Here is a 24,588-nt window from a genome sequence, read left to right as displayed (position 1 = left end):
AAACCCCTGCATTTGTTTGTTTGTTTAGCAGGGCAATGAGGGTTAAGTGACTTGCCCAGGGTCACACAACTAGTAAGTGTCAAGTGTCTGAGGCCGGGTTTGAACTCAGGTCCTCCTGATTCCAGGGCTGGTGCTTTATCCACTGCGCCACCCAAATTTAACTGATGTAATGGGTCGGGGAGGGGGGGGGAGGGGGAGAGAAGAAGAGGAGAGAATTCCTAATAATTAAAGCACTCCCTTCATTGTCAGAATCAGAGTGAGTCAATAAATGTTTATTAATCACCTATTTGTGGTAGGCATTGTGTTAAGTGCTAGAGATACAAAGACAGGCATAAGACAGTCCCTGACCCCAAGGGGCTCACAGTCTAATGCAGAATGGGCCGGGGGGGGGGGGAGGGAGGAGGAGGAGGAGAGAGGGTGATACCAGTGTAGGGGCATGATGAAGTCCTGCCATGGGGAGGGAAATTACCTGAAGAAGCATGAGTCACAGAATTGATTTCATCTTGCAGGATGAGGAATTATGGAGTTCCCAGATATCCACCCCCCCACCCCCACCCCTCTCCAACCAGAGGGAGGAAAGAGCTCCAGGAATAAGGGGTACTGAGGAGGTATGAATTTCATTTCATCTTGAACATCGATGAGTTTCTGGAGATCATGAAAGAGAACTGGAGGTGGGGGCGGCGCAGCTAGGTGGCACAGTGGATAAAGCACTGGCCCTGGATTCAGGAGGACCTGAGTTCAAATCTGACCTCAAACACTTGACACTTACTAGCTGTGTGACCCTGGGCAAGTCACTTAAGCCTCATTGCCCCCTGAGAGAGAGAGAGAACTGGGTGGGAAATGATGATTCATCAAATTCCCTGGATGTGCTCCTAAAATGCCAGAGGACCTGGGAGGAATATAGAAGTCATCCCTTAATTGGTCTGGAGACAGAATTTGGAAAGAGGATATAATCACATTTTTTAGTCCAAATTGTTAGCTACTTTTAATGGAAAATACATCTCTAAATGAGTGATTTTGTGATAAATCAGTGTCCCTGCAAGGAAAGAAAAGGGTCTATCTAAGATATGTGTCAATAATACTTCACAAAATTCTTTACTTCTGGGATTTTAGTAGGGAGGAGAGCAAAATGTTACTTTTGCTGATAGTGTGGAGCCCTGGAACTAGTTGACATGGCACGGACAGGTGATAAGGAAGTAGTAAGAGTCTAATTCAGCTCATGCCTGACTCCATGAATTCTGCGGGTCTGGGAGCACACAGAGATAGCAGGGCATGCTCCCATGTCCTTGACTAGTCTCTACAAAACATGATTGTGGAAGTGTCCCAGAACTCAGGGGTTTATGGTTCCCACATCAAATCATTAGCTCAAATGAAAAACAAAGGTGCTCTTAAATTTGTGTCTGGCTTGAATTTTTTTTTTTTAAACTCTCCGGAGACTCTAAGATATGTTATAGATGCAGTACATGAGCCAACATTCACTCAGGGTCTTTTGTTCAATATTTCATATATTGGGAATGCTTGCATGTATGTGCCCTAACACACTCCCCAAATAGAAGGGGATGCCTCAGAAGTTAGTGGATTTACCCTCATTATAGGCATTTGGACAAAGGCAAGATGCCCATCTGTAGAGGTCTTTTCCAGTTAGGGTTTGTTAAATAGACACTGAGGTCCCTAAATGTCATTCCTTCAGGATCCCCCCGACCCCTAAAATTACTTTGCATTTTAACTTGTAAATATTTTTTATTTATATGTTGCTTTCCCCTAGTACAAAGTAAGTTCCCAGAAGTCACTGTTTCCTGTTTGTCTTTATATCTCTAGTACCTAACACAGGGCTTAACACATAGCAGGATTTAAATACTTATTGAATTGAAATCCAACTTTAAAATTTAGTCATCCTGCAGCCATAAAGATGATGGCTATGTGCCAGCAAAATAAAAAAACAAACAAACAACAACAACAAAAAAGGAAATTTGCTGTGGTAGGACAGCACTAAATATGAATATCTGAAGTATTATTCATCCTGACTTGGTAATGAAAGAATAGGACCAAAATATTCATCCTGGTACTAAAAGGAAAATAGGCCCACAGATGGTTTTGAGGGGTTAGTCCTCTGCTGAGTTTGGTATAACAAGGAAACCCCGTAAGTTGTATAATGTGCAGTAACATGAGGGACAGTGCTATGGAAACATCCATTCTTCTCAAAAATCTGAAATAAAATGAAAACCAGAATTCTAAAGACAAATATCTATGTTCCTGAACTCCAGGCTTGAAATTGGAAGAGAATGTTTGTCTACAGAATTTCCTTTCTTTTCTTTTCTGCCAAAAGGTGTTATATAATCCTCTCTTCCCAAAAACCTTTTCCAGTGAAAAGAACAATGTAGAAGACTGAAAAAAGGAAAGGCCACCAACTGAAATTTAATTATATTTATTGTTCTTGTACAGGATCAGAGAAAAAAAAAAAAAACCAGTACCAAACTCTGGGTACAACAGTTTGATCTGATTGGTTTGACTGCATACATTTTGTATGCATAGCCATCTAAATTAAAAATAAACACTCACACGTATGTCATAACAAAAATGTAGAAGTAAATTAAACAATTAAGGCACTAGAACATAAATGGATGTAGTGTATTAGGAAACAGTCTTTGTCGATCACCCATTTTTCTCATTTAAAATTGATGTACGATGTCTTACAAACAGCATTGTGTCATCGAGTCATGCTTTTTCTGAGAACTACAGTCTTAAGTGTTACCAGAATAAAAGCTACAATAGACAACTTCCCTCCTTTTCCATGTCACCAACACTGATGTAAAACTGTCCTACCCAACAAAGGTCAACTGTGTGCCCAGGCACTTTGGCATATTCACTCTGTATACTTCCTGTACACCGTGAAAATTGGTAAAAAGAAAAAAATAGCATTTCATATCCTTAAATAATGCAGCGAGACACCATCTAAAAATCACTGCACAATAGAATTACAAACATGAAGGCTTTGTCTAAGAATTCAATTCAAATGTCTTTCAAGTCAGAAAACCATGGGAAGGAATACATTTTCAATGGTCTCTTTCCCATGCCAAAATTAATTGGTTGCAATGTGAAAATTTTCTTTTAGCTCATCATTGTCATTTCAAACTAAAAGGAACTGACAGCCTGGCAGTTGCTTTAAAATCTAACAAAAACTTATAAGATAGCACCTTCTGCTTAATTTGGTGGGAGGTCTAAGATAATAGTCATCTGAAACTATTAATGTTAATGCTTCAAGTTTTCTAACTTTAGTTTTCCTTCCTTCCTTCTTTCTTTTTGAAACAATGTTTTACGTGTTAAAAGAACACTCTACTTGGCTTTATTCAAGTGATAACACAGTATTGATCAATGCTTTGCTTTAATCTGGAGAAAAATGTAATTTCTTTAATAATAAATGCTCAACTAGTTTCTCTAAAAAAAAAAGAACAGAAAAATTCACCTAATATTTAATAATTCCAAGTATAGCATACTACAATATTCATTTCTGAAAATAGGCTCTGTAAATCCCCAATCATGTATTTTTAAAAAAGGCAATGAGGGATCGCTATTTCAGATTTAATTTGATAACCTGAAAACAAGTCTTAAAAAGGAAAAAAAAAATCTTAAAAAAATACAGTAACACTGCTTAGCCTTGTTAGGTCCCTTGTTTTGTTCTAAAGATTGTTTCCCTCTTTCTGCAATTATTTCTAGCAAAATAGGAGGAGAAATCAGTGCTCCCTTCAATTTAGTGGAGGAGAAAAACATTCCCATACTGCTGCTCTCTTCGCGCCCCTCTCCCCCTCCTTGGGTGTAGGAAGGAAGAAAGCAGGACAGGGATGAAAATAATGAAGGAAAGGAAGGGGGTATTGGGACCAGGAAGGGAGAGAACAGAAAGGGGGAAAGGGAGATCATCAGACAAACATGGAGGGGGGGAAGGGAGCAACCCCCCCCCCCCATTCTAGTATTTATTTAGAAAAAAAAAGTTTCTTTGTTTTGGAAGTAACAGTAGTTTAAGCTTCATCTTTCTTATTCCCTCTTTTGTCTTTCTCTCCAATGTAAAGTGCACCAAAGTCGTTTGTTTTTTTTAAATATAATGGAAAAATCTTTTGGTATAAAAGTTATCATAGAAAACTGTTTTCATAAAACTCTGTCAACACCTTCTATTTGGGCACCTACCATGTAAAGTTCCTCAACTCTGGGGCATGATTACATTTCTATCCCTGTCCATTTCTTGACTTTCAACCTTTCCATATGTTTCCATAATATTGCGACGTGAACTCTGACCTTTTCACCTGCTTTCTTCCCAGCAAGATAAAAGATAGTCTGTACTTCTTCTTGCACCTTCTAATATTTAAGAAAGAATCTGAATTAACAGACCCTCAACAAATAAAAACACTTAAATGAGTGATCAGCCTCCTTTCTTTGCTAGGACCTTGGAAGAGTCTAGCTCAGAGACTGGAATTAATAATAATGCCTTTAAAAAGTATTGCATTTTGTTAAATTTTTTAAAAAGATTAAATTCATAGATTATAAATAATGACAGTTCAAAAAAAACCCACTAAAACACTTGAGGACGTCATTGGCATATTCAGGGCGCTGAATGCTGGCTATACTTTATGCACTCTCAGTCCTAAACATCTCAAAAAGAAACTCTTCTTGATTATATGAGAGGTATTGAGTATATGTGATAATATGCCTTTTATACCAATGGTAGCAAGCAAAAAAGTTTTGGATAATAGAATTTGCAGACAGGGAATAGTTTGGCTGATTTCAAAAACATTTGCCTCCACCATGAACCCTCCCCATAAATCAGGCATTTGTTTACAGGTCATTCAGTGATCGGTCATTTCCCGATTACAGTTTCATCGATACTGTCTGTTTCAATCCATTATTGTCTTGGTGACAAGACCGACTTACAAAAAAAAAAAAAAAGGCAACTGGTTAATCTATTGTCAAGTTGTAAATTGTGCCACACTTTTCTACCCTGATATATTTTAGGATTAATCTCCCAGAATCAAAGAAGCAGTTGCCACAGATGTATTAAAAAAAAAAAATCTGTTGCTAATTCTAATCAGTTACAAAATTACAGTGAGTGCTTAATAAAAATAAACATCAAAATCTGAGTTGCATTTCATTATAATTGCATGTTTCATTCCACTGGTTTGTTTTTCTAGTGGCGGTGGTGGTTAGTACCGATGTGGGCTCTTTTATGGCATCTTTAGAATAAAATGATTACTAGACAATCTGCTACTTTTGAAATTGGAATTGTTCATTGTCTGGAAGCTATATAGTAATATACTGGAGGGTAAACTATAACAGTACTGTCCGTGCCTCTGCAAATATAGAATGATAATAATTATTATTATCATAGCCAGCACGGATTTGAAGCTACTCTGCATTCCATACAGTACTATTTGACTAACAATACAATGATTTCTTGAAAGCTTAAGTTAAATAGTTTTATTTCTTTACTTTTGTAAAGCATTTGGTATTATTGTCATAAATATAGCTACTGACCTGCACTTGGGGACTAATCTGGTGCAGGGATCCTGGCTGAAGCTGTCACATCAAACTTTTTTTTCCCCTTATTTGTCAGCTTTTGTTTTAAACTAACACCCACAAGCTTCTTCACAGGTCAATGAAAAAAGAGAAGAGGTGAAACAACCCTGTGTCCTCTCTCCCTGAAATCTGGGCTACAGGCATGCCTTAGCCAGTATGCTGTAGCAAACAGATGCATTTAAAAAGTAGGGAGAAAATCTGTATTTCTATTATTTAGGCTTAAGTTCTTGTCAATCAATTCCAGACAATAATTTCAATTGACCACATGGATGTAAAAGAGTCACTGGAAATCTTGAGAACTTTTTGGGCTCCACCTCTTTTCCAAAGCAGAGAAGGAAACGGAGGATATGGGAGGTGGCCAAGAGCGAAGATTACAGCCAGGTCAGGAAGGGCTCGCTTTTGTTAAGGACAGACTCCACATCATTGAAGATTGGGATCAGGTCATCTGACTCCAAAGTCCCAAGATCAACGTTTGTTCCAGGAAGACAGTCAAGGAAGTCGGGGAAACGGGTCTGCTGGGCATTTAGAGTCATCGGTGTCTGTCCTACATTCTCCCCTGTGAGAGAGAAAGCAATTTGTCAACAGAAGCAAAGACCCACAAAGAACAATGTTAAATAAAAACATAAGTCCGATTTTCACTAAAGCTTTATTGGGGGCAGCTAGGTGGCACAGTGGAAGGAACACCGACCCTGGATTCAGGAGGATCTGAGTTCAAATCCGGCCTCAGACATTTGACACTCACTAGCTGTGTGAACCTGGGCAAGTCATTTAACCCCAATTGCCTCACCAAAAACAAACAAAACAAACAAGCAAACAAAAACCAAAACAACAACAACAAAAAGCTGTATTGACACCTTTTTTATCATGACTTAGTAATTACAGAGTTCAAGATTTGGAGACAGTAAGATCTGGGTTCTAATTCCACCTCAGATACTTCCTAACTGTGCAGCCTTGGGCAAGTCACTTAATGTCTGCAAGCCTCAATGTCCTTACTTTAAAATGGATATAATAATAACTCCTGTGATTGTTGGGAGGCTCAAAAAAGGAAAATGAATATGAAAAGAGCTACATAAATGTCAGACATTATTACTATCATTCCCCAGAGAAGAAGTTAAAATTCTTAAGGGTGCTAAAGTGTGCTACGGTGGAAAGAAGTTTGGTTTTGGTGCCTTGTGGATCCGGGTTCAAATCCCTGACTCTGTCACCATTAATCTCTATGACACTCGGGCAATTCATTTAACATTTCTGGGCCTCAGTTTCTTCATCTGTAAAAATAGGCATTAGACAAACAGTCCTCTAAGGTTCTTCCAGCACTCAATCTATGATTTTGTCTTCATGTTCCCAGGAATTAACAAAATGCCTTGTACGCAATAAATGCTTATTAAATGATTGTTGATAAACTAATCCTCCTTGTTAACTGCCTACTGCATTGCACTAAAATCAGACCATCTGTGCTGTGCCCGAGAGCTCCAAAGAGTGTCTATCAATTTTGTGTGTAATAGATCTCAGGAGACACAGCCCTAAATGGATGGATGGATGAATGAATCAAGGTAGAACACAAGAGCATGTCATAATAAATGGCAGTGGGGATCGGTCCTGTGTCCAGTCACTTCAGATTATTCATCTTGTTCTCTCAGTAGTGAGGAAAGACGGGGGGAAAAAAACACCTCCTGGCACATCATCCTTAAAAAAGTTATGGATGAGGGGCAGCTAGGTGGCACAGCGGATAGAGCACCAGCCCTGGATTCAGGAGGACCTGAGTTCAAATCCAGCCTCAGACACTTGACACTTATTAGCTGTGTGACCCTGGGCAAGTCACTTAACCCTCATTGCCCCACCAAAAAAAAAAAAAAAGAGAGAGATTGTTGATAACTTTGTTAAAACAAAACAAAACAAAAAAAGTAATGGATAAGAGGGAGGTCACTGAAAGAAAGCTTCCATATAACTAGTCAAGTCAAGAAGCATTTTTTTTAAAGTGAAAAACGTGGCATGGTTCTCAGATAAGAAACTGGAAATACACCCAAATGGGCCAAGGGCCCTCATATTCTTGATCACTGAGGACCTCTGGGGGCTTTAACTACTGCCGCCACCACCCTAGCTTCTTTCCCATTCATTTCCCCTCGGCCATTTTCCATCTGCCACTTCTGCAAGATTCTGGAAAAAGAAGGTGACTTTGGTACCCAGGACTCTAGGAAGCCTTGGTCCCTCCCTCCCAGAGGCAAGTATTGTCTGGCCTCCTCCTATGGCACCTCTGCTTGGTGATGTCCAAGTCCTATCAGGGGACTCCTTCTAGCCATCAGGGGACTCCCAGCCAGTACAGACATGTGTTGGGGGGTGGGGGTGTATACACCAGCTCCCCAATTCTTTCCCCTTTGACTCCTGGCCTAGAGAACCTGTTTGGTATGGGCAAGGAAGGTGAAAATGATAGGATTTTACATTGTAAACAGATGAAGTTCTGTGCCTCAGGGCTTAACCCCCATGCTGGTGTTTCTAGGATATGGCTAGGGGAGCAGGGTTCAGTCGGAAAGATGCTTTCTTAGCTAAGAAGAGAAGGGTGAAATGTTTGTGCAGCTCAGATGCTACCTCTTACTTGAGGTATTTCACAATCCCTTCAGCTTCTTTTTTATTTGTTTGTTGTTTGTTTATTCATTTATTTGTTCATTTATCTATCTATTTGTTAGTTTGTTTATTTATTTTCGGGCAATGAGGGCTAAGTGACTCACCCAGGATCATACAGCTAACTGCCCCCTTCAGCTTCTTTTTTTTTTTTTTAATGAGGCAATTGGGGTTAAGTGACTTGCCCAGGGTCACACAGCTAGTAAGTATCAAGTGTCTGAGGCCGGATTTGAACTCAGGTACTCCTGACTCCAGGGCCGTGCTCTATCCACTGCGCCACCTAGCTGCCCCCTAGCTTCTTCTTTTTTAAAAATTTTAAACAATTATTTTAGGGGGCAGCTAGGTGGTACAGTGGATAAAGCACCAACCCTGGATTCAGCAGGACCTGAGTTCAAATCTTGCCTTAGACACTTGATACTTACTAGCTGTGTGACCCTGGGCAAGTCATTTAACTTCCATTGCCCCACAAATAGAATAAGCATTTCTATTACATAGTATAAGGAAAAGATGATTGCACATGAAACTGCAAACTAATTATGTGCAACTTGCTATTCTTTTTGAATATATGAGAAAGAATCACATATTTTTTCCCTTTTTTTCTTTGCTCCCTCCCCACCCTGCCCTAGAGATGATTACCATTAGGTACAAATAGGTATATACATGTAAAATTATTTTACACATACTTCTATATATCAGTTCTTTTCATTCTTCTAACAGAATTAGAGTTTATAGGAATATAGATTTAGAACCAGAAAAGACCTTAGAAATGATCATTTTATAGATAATGAAACCAAAGCACAGATGGGTAAAAGACTTGTCCCAGGAATACAGAGCCAGTGTCCTAGACAGTGTTTGAACTCAGAACTTCTGGACTCGGGGCAGCTAGGTGGCACAATGGATAAAGAACCAAAGCACCAGCCCTGGATTCAGGAGGACCAGAGTTCAAATCTGGCCTCAGAAACTTGACACTTACTAGCTGTGTGACCTTGGGCAAGTCACTTAACCCTTATTGCCCCACCAAAAAAAAAAAAAAAGAGGCCAGACCTTCTGGACTCCAAACTCAGTACTCTATCTACTGGATTAAGAAATGAACAGATGGCTTCATCAATTGGGTACTAATGAGATTTTTAGGGCAAAGATAGGGATTTAATTAAAGAGGACTTTATAAAATTTAAAGCCAAGTTTAATTCATAATTTTTTGGAGTTAATCAAGGTTAAGTGACTTACCCAAGGTCATATGGTTAGTCATAGTTTGGAAAAATGTTTATAGTTAGCTTATTTGATGAATTAAAATGTCCTTTATGATTGAGTATTCAATGTTACCTTAAAAAATACCCTAGGTCCAGACCCTAATGAAATATACTACATATCCTTAGGAAAAAGAAGCAGCTTATACAAACATGCATTAGGCTATCTAGAAGCCTGGTTTCTTTGAAGGAATTTTTTTTTTTAAAGTGAGGCAATTGGGGTTAAGTGACTTGCCCAGGGTCACACAGCTAGTAAGTGTTAAGTGTCTGAGGCCAGATTTGAACTCAGGTACTCCTGACTCCAGGGCCAGTGCTCTATCCACTGCACCACCTAGCTGCCCTGAAGCCTGGTTTCTTTGAAAAGTTCTAATCCTGACAAGTGCTAAGAATTCATTTTAACCAGACCTTCTTTGTTCACTTCCAATAACTTTTGGACATGGGAAGAAAAACTGTCAAGTGTCAGAAAGAAATATTACCTCTCTTCCATGACAGGAAGGCCCTGAGAGAAAAAACACTATTTTGGTGAGAATAGTGCGGGAGGCCAGAGACACTTGGCAAACATTAAGAAACCTTGAGTGACATCTTTGGAAGTCTCATCTCCTCTTTTATTGATATTTCTGACACTCATCATTTCACACTTGTTCTGTTGCACAGATCTCCTCCTCGGTCTCCCTACCTCAAGTCTTTCTCCTTTCCATTCCGTTGTCCATAGAGCGGCAAACATGACTTTGCTAAAACATGGGGTTGGCTGTGCCCCCTCCCTACTTAATTGATTCCAGGGGTTTCTCCAGAATCAAGTACAAACTCTTCTGTCGGGCAAGCACAGTCCTTCTTAACCTGGCTTTAACTAACCGTTCCTCCAATTCACACGCTCCAGCCATGTTGACCTCCCTGCCATTCCTCATACAAGATATTCCCTCCATCATTTCTGTGCCTTTGTGAAAGTCACCTTCCATCACTGGAACACACTCTTTCTTTCTTCATCTCTACCTTCTAAAAGTTCTAGCCTCCCTCAAAACTCAGCTGAAACCATCTCCAACATGGGACTTTGTAATACTCCAGCTACTATTTATTATTTAGTCAATAGCATTTCAATCTTTGTGACCCTGTGGACTATACCACACCAATGTTATCCATGAGGTTTTCTGGGCAAATACTGGAGTGGTTTTCCATTTGCTTCTCCAGCTCATTTTACAGAGAAGGAAACTGAGGCAAACTGGGTTAAATGACTTGCCCATGGTCAAATGTCTTGAGGCCAGATTTAAACTCAAGATGATGAGTCTTCCTGACTTCAGGCTCAGTACTCTATCCCAGGCACCACCTAGCCGCTCCCCTCAAAAAGTCATTTTTTTAGGAGATGACATATAATCTAACTAGGAGAGACTTTTTAGGGATAAGAACTGTCTACACTGTGTACTGCTCAAAGCAGATCAGACTTTCATTTAAGGAATTTCTCATTAGGCTGGCATTTCTTTCTTATTAGGAGATGAAGCAGTAAAATGTCCGGAGGGACAGTCTCATTTTCATTTTTGTATCTCTAGTGCCTTGCATAGTGCCTAGTATATAGCAAGTGCTTAATAATTGCTTAATGAGGGGCAGCTAGGTGGCACAGTGGATAGAGCACCGGCCCTGGATTTGGGAGGACCTGAGTTCAAGTCTGGCATCAGACACTTAACACTTACTAGCTGTGTGGCCCTGGGCAAGTCACTTAACCCCAATTGCTTTACCAAAAAAAAAAAAATTGCTTAATGAATTGAATCAAATCATCTCCACCCACCTGCTCTCCAAATAAATGTAACATCAGTCTTTAAGCCCTGGTACTTTATCCAACCTAAATTCCATAGAAAGTTTTATCCTGGTGAACTGAAATCTGAGGCACTGAGTGAAGTTATAACCAGGTCAGTCACTTTCATCTCGAAACATTTATAGTCATTTCCAACTGCATAACAGACTTCCTTAAAACCAGATCCCAGTAAAATGTCCCTTGGCTTCCAGAAAGCCAGCCCAAAGAAACTGAGCGAGCTTGTCTTCCCTTCTTTTTTGCCCACTGAGATGTTTAGCAGGCTCAGGCAACAACTGCTAATTCCTAACACTTCCACTAAGGCCTGGAACTCTATGCTCTACATGGCTTATTCTTGAGATGCCCAAGTGTGTTCTTTTTTTTTTTTTGGTGCTGGGCAATGAGGGTTAAGTGACTTGCCCAAGGTCACACAGCTGGATTTGAACTCAGGTCCTCCTGAATCCAAGGTTGGTGCTCTATCCACTGCACCACCTAGCTGCCCCCCCCGCAAGTGTGTTCTTTATTGCCTTGAACTCATAGTCAATAGTCAATAGTAGTTAACTATTGTCTCTTTCAAAATTCTCCATGTTACCTATGGTCACAGGGTAATTCATGAAGCACATTTAGCAAGTGCTTTCTTTGGGTAGAAACAAGTGTGAGGTCCTGGTGATTTGGGGCAAGCCGGGTTTTACAACATAATTTCAGTCTGGGCAGGGGATAAATATTATTGTAGCAACAGGCTCCGTGATGGAACAGCCTTGGCATAGTTTAGCAGCGTGCATTCTCCTTCCCTACATACAAAACTTAACTCCCCATTCAATAAAGCAGTTTTAGCTTCACAAAGTGTGCATAGGCATGTAGGGAAAGAGGTTGGCTGTCCACTCAAAGAACCACTAAAGCCCTACTATGATGAGACATTGTGATGTGAATACAGTAGCAGCTTCTCCAGGTAGCTTCCAATAGTGCCCACACTCTGATGGGTCTTGCTGGCCTAGAGAGGATTTCAGGACGGGCCTAGTGTTATCTATGTATTTATTATCTATGGACCAGACCAGTTTAAGTTCTAGGAGATACACAATCATGTTGACCCAGAGAGTGCCAAAGAAATTCTTGGAGACTTATCGACTAAGCTTAATAAAGGAGACACAATATGTTGGTGGAGGAAATATGAGCAATGCCGAAATCTAAAGTGTTTGAAGTATAGAAGTCCAAAGCATGACTATAATAGATACAAACACATAATTTGTGTTCATTTATATTATTATTGTTGCTTTTTTAATCCTCTTTTGCTTATATTCAAAGACACTGGTGTGGCATGTTTCATAACCCATCCCTATCTTGGAAGCATGATGTGTTACAAACATATGAAAAAGCATAACACAGAAATAACCAAGACCGACAACAAACTGTCCAACTTTATAAAATACTTTAAATGCCCCTCCTCTCATTCCTACCTGTGTCCATCTCATCCACATTGCCGAGGAAGTCTTCAGGAGTCGTTGGGATGCTGTAGCATCCTAAGCCTAGGCCACTGTCCGTGCTCTGCTCCCTGGAATGGTACGGCCCACTACAAATGAAAGCAGAATTTCAATAGCAAATACAAGAGGGCAAAAAGAAAAACTGTAGTTATAACTTGAGCTTTTAAAAAATGTTCAGGGCAGCTAGGTGGCGCAGTGGATAGAGCACTGGCCGTGGAGTCAGGAGTACCTGAGTTCAAATCCAGCCTCAGACACTTAACACTTACTAGCTGTGTGACCCTGGGCAAGTCACTTAACCCCAACTGCCTCACTTAAAAATAAATGAATAAATAAATAAATAATGTTCTTTCATTTTCAGCTTTTATTATTTCAAATCATTTTAAAAAAATAACACTATATATATATATATGTGTGTGTGTGTGTGTGTGTGTATATCTATATGTATATGTATATAGATATATAGATATAACCTATATCAGATAACCTGCTGTCTAGGGGAGGGGGGGAGGGAGGGGAGGGAGGGAGAAAAATCTGAAATTGTAAAGCTTGTATAAACAAAAGTTGAGAACTATCTTTACATGTAACGGAAAAAATAAAATACCTTATATGTAAAAAAAAAAAATAACACGCAATTTCTCCATAAAGTTATTAATGTTCTGGTAAAAAAAAGACAATGGGGCAAACAAGAATTAAATCAGAAATAGATCAAATGTGTCCTATGCATATAATTAAAAAGGATGCAGAATCACAGAATCTCAAAAGCTGTAAGAGATTTTCAGGGTCGAATAGTCAATAATGACCAACTTTCCGGTCAGTTCTGCCCTTCTCTTTCATCCTTTCTCAATGGTCTTTTAGTTTTGTGTTTGTTTTTGTTTTTGTTTTTTATTAGTGAGGCAATTGGGGTTAAGTGACACAGCTAGTGAGTGTTAAATGTCTGAGGTCAGATTTGAACTCAGGTACTCCTGATTCCAGGGCCATTGCTCTATCCACTGTGCCACCTAGCTGCCCCAGTCTTTTAGTTTGCATGCATTATAACATGCTGTTGGCTTCTTGGTTACAGGCACTATTTGTTGGCAAGATTATGATTGTATTTTACCATTCAGCTCAACAAGTGTATTAAGCACTTGCCACATAAGAGGAGCAAGAAATACAAAGACCAAATACAAAGTTCCTAGTCTCAGCTTATATTTGGTGGGAATAGGGGCGGGAGGCAGGGAAGAAAGAATATAGCATGTTCATAAGAAAATACAACAAACACATGGAAACATTTCCCCCACTAGAAATGTAAGAACTTTTCCATGCTCATGGTCTTGAGTTTATGATTGAAGGTCTGGCCATTTGTTCACATCCTGTAACCAATATAAATGTGAAATTGAAATGGAAGTGAACTTCCCTCTTCCCCAACCCAATAGGCTCAAGCAGAAAAGAGACTTTACCCGTTGAGAAAAGGATCTGAACTATTATTTGTTATTGGTCTGATTTCCTGGGCCATGGCAGGTGTGTTCCCAGCAGCCTGAACGGAGGCCATTGTCTCTGATTCCATGGGAAGTTGTCGACATAGAGCAGCTTCCTGCACAAAGGTGAAAGTCAGGGAGGAAATGAGTTAGCCATTCCATGACAAAACAGCACAATATACTACATAAACAAAAAGGGGTTCCAACCAAGCAGGGACAAAGCTGTTTCTCTTTCTTGCTTCAGGATTCACAGTCATTAAAGTTACTCCTCAAAAACCCTCTCATAAAGAGTTTGCTCTAGATGCAAACCCAGGCAGAAGTCACTCATCCATCATGACAGAGGCAGCTTTTGGGTGGACTTTCGCCCCCATGTTTCCAACTGCAACTCCTAATTACTAAGGCCATTTCTAGAGATGGCTTCCAGACCAAATCCAAATTAAAAGTCCCATTCCAAGCAGTAAAGGTCGTAAAAGGTGATTGTTTTTTTTTTCCTTTCATCTCTATCTCCAGCAAATAGTAGGTATATAATAAATGTTCATTAAACTGAATGGGATTAGATTGGATCAGATTGAAAGCTATTGATCTCCTTTTTATCCATGTTATTTACAGGCGAGTAAAACTTTTAATTCATGACAGAGTAACCCTAACCGCCATGTCTATATTTTATGACATCAGAATGTTATCATTATGTCACCACCCCCAAAAAATAAATGACTGATTTTTAGATTGAATGGATCCAATGGGCATGATAATGACCCACAGCTGGGAATCTTGCTTCCTGTCACACTTTTGGAAGCCATTGGAGGCCATGAATAGTAACCATAAAACTAACACAATTGAACTACACAGTTCTCTCCCAGAGAAAGAGTTAAAGAAACCAAAGAAGGGGTCTGTATTCCAGTCAATGTCAAGTGACGTGAAGTTTACAATTTACAAAGAGCTGTATTAGCTATCTCATTTTATCCACATGACAACCCTAGGAGGCAGGTGTTATTATTATCCCCATTTTACAGATGAGGAAACTGAGGAAGACAGAATTTAAATGACTTGTCCAGGGTCACAAAGCTAATAAATGCCTGAAGCCAGATTTGAACTTGTCTACTTGACTAGGTCCAACACTCTACCCTGTGCCACCTAGTGTCCCAAAGTCAAAAGAATACTATTTTTTTAAAAAATTGGGCAAAAAAAAAAAAAAAAGAACACTATAAGCATGAACTTTTCTAGTGAAGAGGGGGATATTATTGGTTTATTTTTATTACCAAACCCCAGCTTAGGACAGCCTATTTTTTATCTCTCTTGTCTACTGATTTTCCTCAATTGATACTGTCTTACATCCTGAAATCATTATTATTTCAGCTCAAAGTCAGACTATTTTAAGACTATCTCAGTATGGTGGTCAAATATGGTTATACCACCAATGTCACCAAAGTGACAATGTCCTTATTCAAGAGTGGTTTCTGCATAGCTAAGGTTCACTGAAACCACCTGCTATACATGACTTCTCTGACAGTGTTCGTTGTACCATTCCTGATGGTAAGAGGGTCCTAACTAATTTACCCTTTCTGACACTGATTTTTCCTAAGAAAAGCTGATGGCATAGGGATAAATGGAAACTGGGCATAAAAGTACTAGGAGGAAATCCCCATTTATTCAGAATCCAAATAAGTGTAAGACTCAAAGAATCTAAATTCTGGTCTGTGATTTATGTCTATATAAAGAAGGAAATAAATTACAAGTAAATAGTCTGCTATTAGATGATTCTCTTATGTGTGGCAGAGTGGATGGAGAGCTGGCTTTAGGATCAAGAAGACCTGGATACAAGTCCCATCTTAGATGCATAATGTCTATGGGACCCTGGGCAAGTCATTTAAACTTTTCTGTTCACCGAGTACAGGTGTAGAGATTCTTTGGTAAAGGAAGCTTCTTCACTGGGAGTTGCATATACTACAGATATCAGAGGTCCCAGAATGTCCCATCCATGTGGGGTGCCATGTTAGGTAGGGGGAAGAAACAACAAGGGGGTGGCTAGGTGGCGCAGTGGATAAAGCACTGGCCTTGGATTCAGGAGGACCTGAGTTCAAAACCAGCCTCAGAAACTTGACACTTACTAGCTGTGTGACCTTGGGCAAGTCACTTAACCCTCATTGCCCTAAAAACAAAAACAGACAAACAAACAAACAAAGAAACAACAAGGAACAGAAGCATGGTCACTAACCTCACGTGGTATTTATGGTATAATAGACCAAAGTAACTTTCATGGTATGCCATTAGGTTGGTATCATTTGTAGGAAATTGGGCTGAAAGTCTAGGTCTATGGCTTTGTATAACATGCAGAGGAGGAAAGATGGGATGTGCTGCTGTCCAACCATCTTCATGCCATGCCTCCTCCCTCCAGTTCAGTGCTATAGCTCCTGCCATTGACTGATGAAAGATCTCCAGAACTTTCCAAACCCAAACCCACTAATATGCTGCCCTTCTGCCATCTTGATGACTCTTTCACCAGCCCCCAAATTCCTCCCCTTCCACACATCCCTTCCATCTGCAGCTTTGGGAACAATAATCAATCAATACCACCATTCTTGGTAAGCACATATCAATCAATACCCTATGGTTCCCATTAAGCCACCCTTTGACTCTTCAGTCCAAATCCAGTCCAATTCCCCCTACCCCAGCCATTATTCTTCCTTATATGTGCACCTTTCCTTGAGGGCAAAGAATGTCTTTCATTTTGAGTTTAGCTCGTAGCACTTATCATAATGTTTGGCACACATGCTTACTAAATGCTCTTTCTTTCATTCATTCCCTTACCCTTTCATGTGCCTAGCCCTGATGTGAGAATCATAGAATCCAGTGCCCCGGATCAGCTGTCATAGCTTCCCCTTCTTTACCCTGAATCATCACGTTCCCTTTTGATGAAGTTTTTGCTTTGATACATTCAAGCTGAAGTACCTGCTTGAATTGTGTTTCCAAATAGACTTTACACATATTAACATCTTCTTGAAGATGATACTGCATTTGGCCTGTAGAGGGCTCCCTTTATTAATACAGAATGCTGGCTTTCCTAGGACTGTTAAAGATGGGGATTTAAATGAGTGAGGAAAGTTTCCCCAGTAACAACCATTCTCAAGAAACAATCGGGCTGATTTATCAATCGGTGAACACAAATTAAGCACCTACTATGTGCCAGGCACTATGACAATGGCTGGCTTAGCTGGTCTATCAGAGCAGGCAAGGGATCATTCACCACCATAAACACTTTTTCAGAATTGCAACACTAGACAATTTTCTGGAAGTCATTTTTTAACCTCAGCCCCAAATTCTGACCTGAATTAACTAAGAGAGAAAGCATTTGTAGCAGTATTCCTCTTCCCTCTTCCCTCTTTGGTGGTTTCTCCAAATGTCCCACTTGTCTGCAACAAACCAGGGCCACACAGCTAGTAAGTATCAAGTGTCTGAGGCTGGATTTGAACTTGGGTCCTCCTGAATCCAGGGCTGGTGCTTTATCCACTGTGCCACCTGGCTGACCCCCCTGGCCCCTGTTCATTTTTATAGATGAGAAACTGAGGCAAACAAGGTTAAGTGACTTGCCCAGGGTCACACAGCGACTAAGCATCTGAGGCTAGATTTGAACTCATGAACATGAATCTTCCTGATTCCAAGCCCAGTGTCTATCTACTGAGCCATCTAGCTGCCTTCTGAAATGACCTTCCATCTACTCTGGATAGACATTGTATATCCCTAGTTATTTACATGTTGTCTCCTAGAATTAAGATCCTCCCTTCTGCCTTTCTTCACATTCCCAGCCCGTAGCACAGCGTCCAACACATAATAAGTTTGTTGACTGACAATGATTCTGTCAATACTTAAAAGAGTTTTGGAATTCAATGTTTGCAAGTATCTTCAGGGACCATTTATGACCCATAGACATCACTGAAAATGGAGGCAGAGCCTGTTTTGAACACATGTGGGTTGATCACTCGCTGTATTCACCATATCAACAACAAATAGCTTTTGGCAGCTTCCAAAAATCCAACCAGCCTCTTAGGAGTGGAGACATGGATGACCTGGGTTCACATCACTTAACAGCTGTGTGACCATGAGCCAGTCCTTAATTTGTCTAGGCTTCAGCTTCCTTGCCTAGAAAATGGAAATAACAACAACTGAGGTACCTACTTCACTGTTGTGAAGTTCCAATTAGATAAGCAGGAGAGGGTCATATAAATGTCAGTTATGGTTATTGCTCCTATAAAAGAATGGGCTGCAGGCTAGGAGAGCCATTCTTACCACCTGGTAGCTTGAATTATAGACCAAAGTTCTTAATTCTTCTTAATGAAATGTTCACAATTCTTCAAGATACAGCTTGAAAATTTAGTGACAGAGACATCATGATTCCTTCTTTAAATAATTTGTTTGAGTGTGTGTTTGTGTGTGTGTGTGTGTGTGTGTGTGTGTGTGTGAGAGAGAGAGAGAGAGAGAGAGAGAGAGAGAGAGAGAGAGAGAGAGAGAGAGAGAAATGGTCCAGAAATGAGTAAGAAATAGGTGTTTCAACAACCCTAGCTGCTCCATCATAGAAACATTCATTTTTTTTTTAACCAATATTTTTCCAGTGATGTAAAATCATGAATGAGACAGGGAGAGATTTACAAGGAAATGGGCTTACAAGGCATACAATTTGTCATCAAGGAAATGAGGAATCAGATTAGGGTTGTTCAACAGTCATCTCTCACTCTTGTTACATGGTAACAGACCACTGGAATGGGGCATGAATTTTCATAGGATATTAAAAGAACTGCAAGAAGGCTGGCAGCACATTTCCTCAGTCTTGTCCAACCGACTTATAGGAAGACATGGACAAAGCTCACACAGATTAAAAAAGCATGGGGGAAGCTGGATGACTCAGTGGATAAAGCACTGGCCCTGGATTCAGGAGGACCTGAGTTCAAATCTGGTCTCAGACACTTGACACTTACTAGCTGTGTGACCCTGGGCAAGTCACTTAAACCTCATTGGCCCACCAAAAAAAAAAAAAAAAGGCATGGCATACCAACATTAATGATGCCCAGGATACACTTCTGAAACTGTTGCAACAATTCTAGCAGTCTTTTTCATGGGAAATTGGTAATCAAATTAAATTCTTTTTTTTTTAATCCATTTTCAAATAACTTAGGTACAGCAGTGGTTACCCAATTTATCCGGGCATGACTTCGTTTTTAGGTGTGGTGGCAATTTGAGCAAAATCTTCTCATCACTTTTGCAACTCTCAGAAGCTAGGGGTCCTTGGGAAAGACTTCTTATTTCTAGATGTCAATTTTCTTGTCTCAATAATGGGGGGTAGGGGCAGCTAGATGGCACAGTGGTTAAAGCACTGGCCCTGGATTCAGGAGTACCTGAGTTCAAATCCGGCCTCAGACACTTGACACTTACTAGCTGTGTGACCCTGGGCAAGTCATTTAACCCCCTATTGCCTGCAAAAAAAAAAAAAAAGAGAAAAGAAAAAAGAATGGGGGGTTGATTTAATGATTTCTAAGGCCCTTTCAAGGCCTAAATCCTAAAGCAAAATATATTTAACAAGGCCTTTTAATGGATTTTTGTAAGGAAATGCTACCCCCCTTCCCCTTCCTTCCCTCAGTGGAGCTGTATTCCTCAGTGCTTAGTCATCGTGTGCACCAGTTGAAGGTGTTAGGCTAAGTGGTCTCCAAGGTCCTTTCTAGCTCTGACATTCTGTGGTAGTAAAATTGGCTGCCTGATCGGGTCTGAAATTCAGTCAGAGCTGGAGGTTTTCTATTCAACTTCTCAACTGTGTAACTCCATGATAGTCACTTAGGGAATTCTGTAGCTTGCCGACTTTTAAAACGTAGCTGCCTGTTACTGAATAGCCCTCTCTGAAAATGATGCAAGGAATCCTAACTCATTTTCCAAATTCTGGGTCATTAGGATTCTGCTTTACTCAGAAATGTCACTCGACTTTTTTATCTGCTTGTAAATTGAAAAGTGAACAAGGAGGGCAGCTAGGTGGCGCAGTGGATAGAGCACCAGCCCTGGAGTCAGGAGGACCTGAGTTCAAATCTGGCCTCAGACACTTAACACTTACTAGCTGTGTGACCCTGGGCAAGTCACTTAACCCCAATTGCATCACTTTAAAAAAAAAGAAAAGTGAACAAGGAATGGCAAAAAGAAGTTTCCCTTTTCACTATTTCTTTTATGGGCATAATAAACTTATGTTCTGTCCCTAATGGATTGTATTAACACAATCATTAACATTTACACCTCTGTGTGTGTGGGGAGAGAGAAGGAGAGAGAGAGAGAGAGAGAGAGAGAGAGAGGGAAAGAGAGAGAGAGAAAATAATAGGATTTGGCAGATACTCAAAGGCCCACCTGGAGATTAATCTAAACTGATAGAATTAAGTGAGAGTGATTGACTTTGCTGATTAGCCTACTTAAAGTTAATTAGATTGTAATCACACCTGGCTGCCCTTAAGAAGGTATTGTTCTAAGAAGCTAAGGACTTTGAACTCAATACAAGACCACCTTCAAGTCCAGTGAACCAATGGTTTTGGATGGCTCTAACCAATCAGCTTGAAGCAGTGTGAAAGGACCACTTCTCCTCTGGACCTATAAAAAGCTTCCACACTTAGTTTGCTCAGGCAGTTTGTGCTCATGGTGGAGGACTTAAGGAAGAACCAGACCAGGCTGGAACTCTAGGCTAGATAGGCCTTTTCTTATCTTTCTGAACTCCATGTGTTTTCCTTTTTACTAATACCTAGTATGCTTTAATAAATGTTTAATGCCCAAAGATTGGTGCTAAAGCTTCTAATTTAAGGCAACCACACATTTAGATTTTAAACATCACTATATATGTGATTGTGTGTATGTGTGTGTATATGTATGTATGTATATATGTATGTATGTATGTATATATGTGTGTGTGGGGGGGGTAATTATGTGGGTGATTGTTTTTTAAAAGGCCATTCCTGTTAGCTCAGGGTTGGGGAGCATTGGGAAAAAGGCTGAGAGGTAATAGGGAGCAATGGTAAATTCCATTAATTAAATAGAGGTTGTCTCAGGATTAAAACCTCAATCTTCCTTCTCTTCCAACTAGCTGGTGAGTCTTCCTGTGGAATAAGTAAATAGAGGAGGTGAGAAAATAAACTGCAGTTGAAAGTTAAGCAGCCTGTCGTGACCAAGGATCCTGGACTGGGGTCCCAGCAGCCCTTGCGATATCTTTGGCTGGGGAAGTGCCTCCTGCTGCCTGGCTCATGTGGGCTTTGGCACAGACTTCAAAGGGAGCACAATGATAATAAGTTCTTCAGAGGGTCCTGTGCTGTCAGTATGCGCGTTGGAGGAAAAGATCCAAAAAAATGGGATGCAGCATTGTTTTAATTAACAAGGGTGGGGTAAGTAGAAACAAATGAAAAAATAAAAGCAATATTTTGAAATCCTTAGTCTCAAAGTGGTTCTTCCTTTGCAGAAAATGTACAATCCCTGCCAAAAAAACTTTATAAGACTTCAAACGTCGTCGCAGGATGCTAAATTATTCACCTTCTTTACACAACGTCCTGATGTAAATCTCTTTTTAACTTTCTGCCAGAGGAGTCCACAGATCCATTGTTCCTGGAATCTCCCTGGGTTGAGATCTCTCATCATACAAGCTTGGTTGCCAAAATGAGTTTGGACAGAAAAGGGAGAGAGTTCAGCCATAGCACTGATAAATGATAGGGTTTGGGCTTCTCCCCACAACTCCCCTCATTCTGTCATCCTCCACATTTGGAGGGACAAAAGTCCGCGTTGGCATCCCAGCCAAAAACAGTAGGGAAAAAATTACAGCTGTAGAAAACAAAGTAAATCCTAAAATGGAATATTCCCACATGGCCATAGACAGGAGATCAGAAATAAAGGACAGAAACGGCCATTTGGTGACTGGATCTGAATCATTAGTGAGCCTCATCTTTCACACATTCCACCTCATTCAAAGTTGTCAAAATGGCCCCAGAAAAGAACGATTGCTCATTACTCTTCAGTAACAGCAGGCAAAGAAAATCAGGGCATTTTGGACACTGTAAATGCTTCCTGGGATTACAAACTTCCACTTGAGCAAAGTTCTATGCCTTGTCATTTAAGTTTCATACTGGGAAGGAGGAAAGGGGATGGGCCGAGCTACAATTAAATAGCTAAGACACTCTTTAACCTCTCTGGGGAAAAAAATAAAAAATAAAAAAGCTGCCCTTCTGATCTCATATCAGGCAGGCCCTGAAGGCTCCCTGAAACCCAGACGTGCTCACGCCTGGGCGTGACTCTCCAGCAGAGCAGCTGCAGTCTGAGCTGTCAAGCTCAGAGGAGATTTGTGAGGGAGGCCAGCCAAGTGAATTCCACTGACTTTCACCCAAACCCTATGCGCCTCTTTCCTGTTGCCTGGCAACCCCGCAGTACACTTACTCAGCACTTTCTTTGATTCTGGTCCTTATACAAGTGGCATGGGGGCAATGGGGGAGCAAGGTATGGGGAGGGGGTGATGCTGCAAGACATGAATGCCTCCGTAAGTAGCCACAAAGGCTCCAGGGAAGGGTTAGTTTGGGGGAATAATAACAGTGTCTGAAAAATGAAACCCCTGGAGGGTGGATGGGAAAGAGGTGGGGACTTAAGGGGATTTCTTCACTCCATCACAACCCAGGCCTTGGCCTCACATCATTTAGGTTAGAGTGAAAGGGGTTTTGTGGGGACCTTTATTTTTTTTTAAGCCTAAACTGTATTTCTAATGGTCTAGATCAAAGCTTCTTAAACTGTGGGTTGAGACCCCATGTGGGGTCTTGTAAACTGAATGGGGGGGGGGAACAGGGTCGTCACAAAGAAGGTTATGTATACCTATTTTATATGCCTATGTACTGGGATCACAGAAAACTTTCTCAGTTGAAAAGGGGTCTTGAGTGGAAAAAGTTTAAGAAGCCCTGTTCTAGAGGGGCAGAGGTACAAGGCTTTCTCCTCCGTTTCTTCCATGCAGAGTGTTTATTAAACACTTACTGTTTGCCAAGAATTGGGCTAAGCACCGAAGATACAAAGAAAGGTAGTATAAAGTCCTTGTCTTCAAGGAGCCTACATTGTAATGGGGAAACAAGATACAAACAACCACTGACCCTCAAAGTGGGAGAATAGCTGACACAGAACACTTTAACACTGGGAAAGCGCTTTACTCTGTTATTTCATTTGGGCCTCACAATGACCCTGTGATAGAGGCATGGAAATATACTGTATATGTTATATGTAAATGTATATATATATATGTGCATACATGCTCCTATATATACTTTACATATATATATGTGTACTTTATATACAGTATACATGTATATACACTATACTCTCTCTATATGTAAGATAGAAAGACTGTGTGTGTGTGTGTGTCTCAGATGGAAAGTAATCTCAGAGAAGAGGCTTCTCTACAACCTGCAGTATGAGAGAATTGCATGGGCTACTGGAAAGTTAGGTGACTTGCCTAGGGTCACATAGTCAATCTGTTGGAGAGGTGGTATTTGAAGCCTAGTCTTATAGACTCTAAGACCAGTTCTCTCTCCATGCCCTACTGCCTTATTTATTTGTTTTATGGGTTTACATTTAAATAAATATAACTTCAAGAAGAAATATTCTGAGAGAGAGCGAGAGAGAGAGAGAGAGAATAAGCCTGGACTTGCTTTGCTACCAGTATCTTTTCCCTTTAAGGCTGAGGTGGAGCACTGAGAGGGATCAAGAATCTTGGATGCTCATTGGGGACAGGCCCCAGACATTCTCATTTGTCCCATCTGTTGTATCCTGAATGCTTCTGACCGAATTCCAGGGCTCCCTGCAACTGGAAAGTGAAGAAGTTTCCCAAATACTAAGTGTGGGCTGCCTATTAAAACCTAAGAAGGCGTGTGAAGGCCATCTTAATTCAGTGGCTCCTATTAGAAAGAAATGTCTCTTTCTGTTGCTGACATGAATTCAAATTCCTTTTCAGGAAAGGGAAAGGTAGATGAGAAGAAATGCCCCTTGAAAGAAGTCACCTTGCTTTTTTTTTTTTTTTTAAAGTGAGGCAATTGGGGTTAAGTGACTTGCCCAGGGTCACACAGCTAGTACGTGTTAAGTGTCTGAGGCCGGATTTGAACTCAGGTACTCCTGACTCCAAGGCCGGTGCTCTATCCACTGCGCCACCTAGCTGCCCCGTCACCTTGCTTTTTTAACGCAAGGAAGCTTGTTTTTTGGTTTTCAGCGGTTGTTTTTTTTTTTAGTACACTACAATTACAAAAGACCACCAGAGGATCAGAGCCATTGCCAAATTATTATACTGCACTAAACATGGCTGTGGCAGCCCTGAGTTGCTGAGAATAGCAAGTTATTGGGGAAATCAGGCTGGACAGGGAGTCATATCTGCACCCACACCTCAGCTCTAGGGCTTACTGTGTGAAACAGGAGAAAGACCAGTG

At 40.6% G+C, this 24,588-nt stretch overlaps 2 protein-coding genes across 2 annotated transcripts in view; both read right to left on the bottom strand.

Moving 5' to 3' along the window:
- The window catches only part of LOC122747120 (transmembrane 4 L6 family member 4-like), a 33,400-nt gene extending 27,792 nt beyond the window's left edge, over nucleotides 1–5,608 (bottom strand). Inside the window, exon 1 of the mRNA XM_043993331.1 lies at nucleotides 5,521–5,608. The gene's annotated coding sequence lies outside the window, so the exon portion shown is untranslated. The remainder of the gene's footprint in view (nucleotides 1–5,520) is intronic.
- Nucleotides 2,410–24,588, bottom strand: part of WWTR1 (WW domain containing transcription regulator 1) — a 181,416-nt gene continuing 159,237 nt past the window's right edge. The window contains exons 4-6 of the mRNA XM_043997471.1: nucleotides 14,120–14,253; nucleotides 12,660–12,772; nucleotides 2,410–6,118 (exon numbers count right to left, since the gene is read on the bottom strand). Coding sequence (XP_043853406.1) covers nucleotides 5,934–6,118; nucleotides 12,660–12,772; nucleotides 14,120–14,253 — 432 coding nt within the window. The 3' untranslated portion in view covers nucleotides 2,410–5,933. The remainder of the gene's footprint in view (nucleotides 6,119–12,659; nucleotides 12,773–14,119; nucleotides 14,254–24,588) is intronic.

This window comes from Dromiciops gliroides, chromosome 3 (assembly GCF_019393635.1).
Source record: "Dromiciops gliroides isolate mDroGli1 chromosome 3, mDroGli1.pri, whole genome shotgun sequence".
NCBI classification, from domain to species: Eukaryota; Metazoa; Chordata; class Mammalia; order Microbiotheria; family Microbiotheriidae; genus Dromiciops; species Dromiciops gliroides.
The sequence above is the reverse complement of the archived record's forward strand: the minus strand, read 5'-3'. Positions and strand labels throughout refer to the sequence as shown.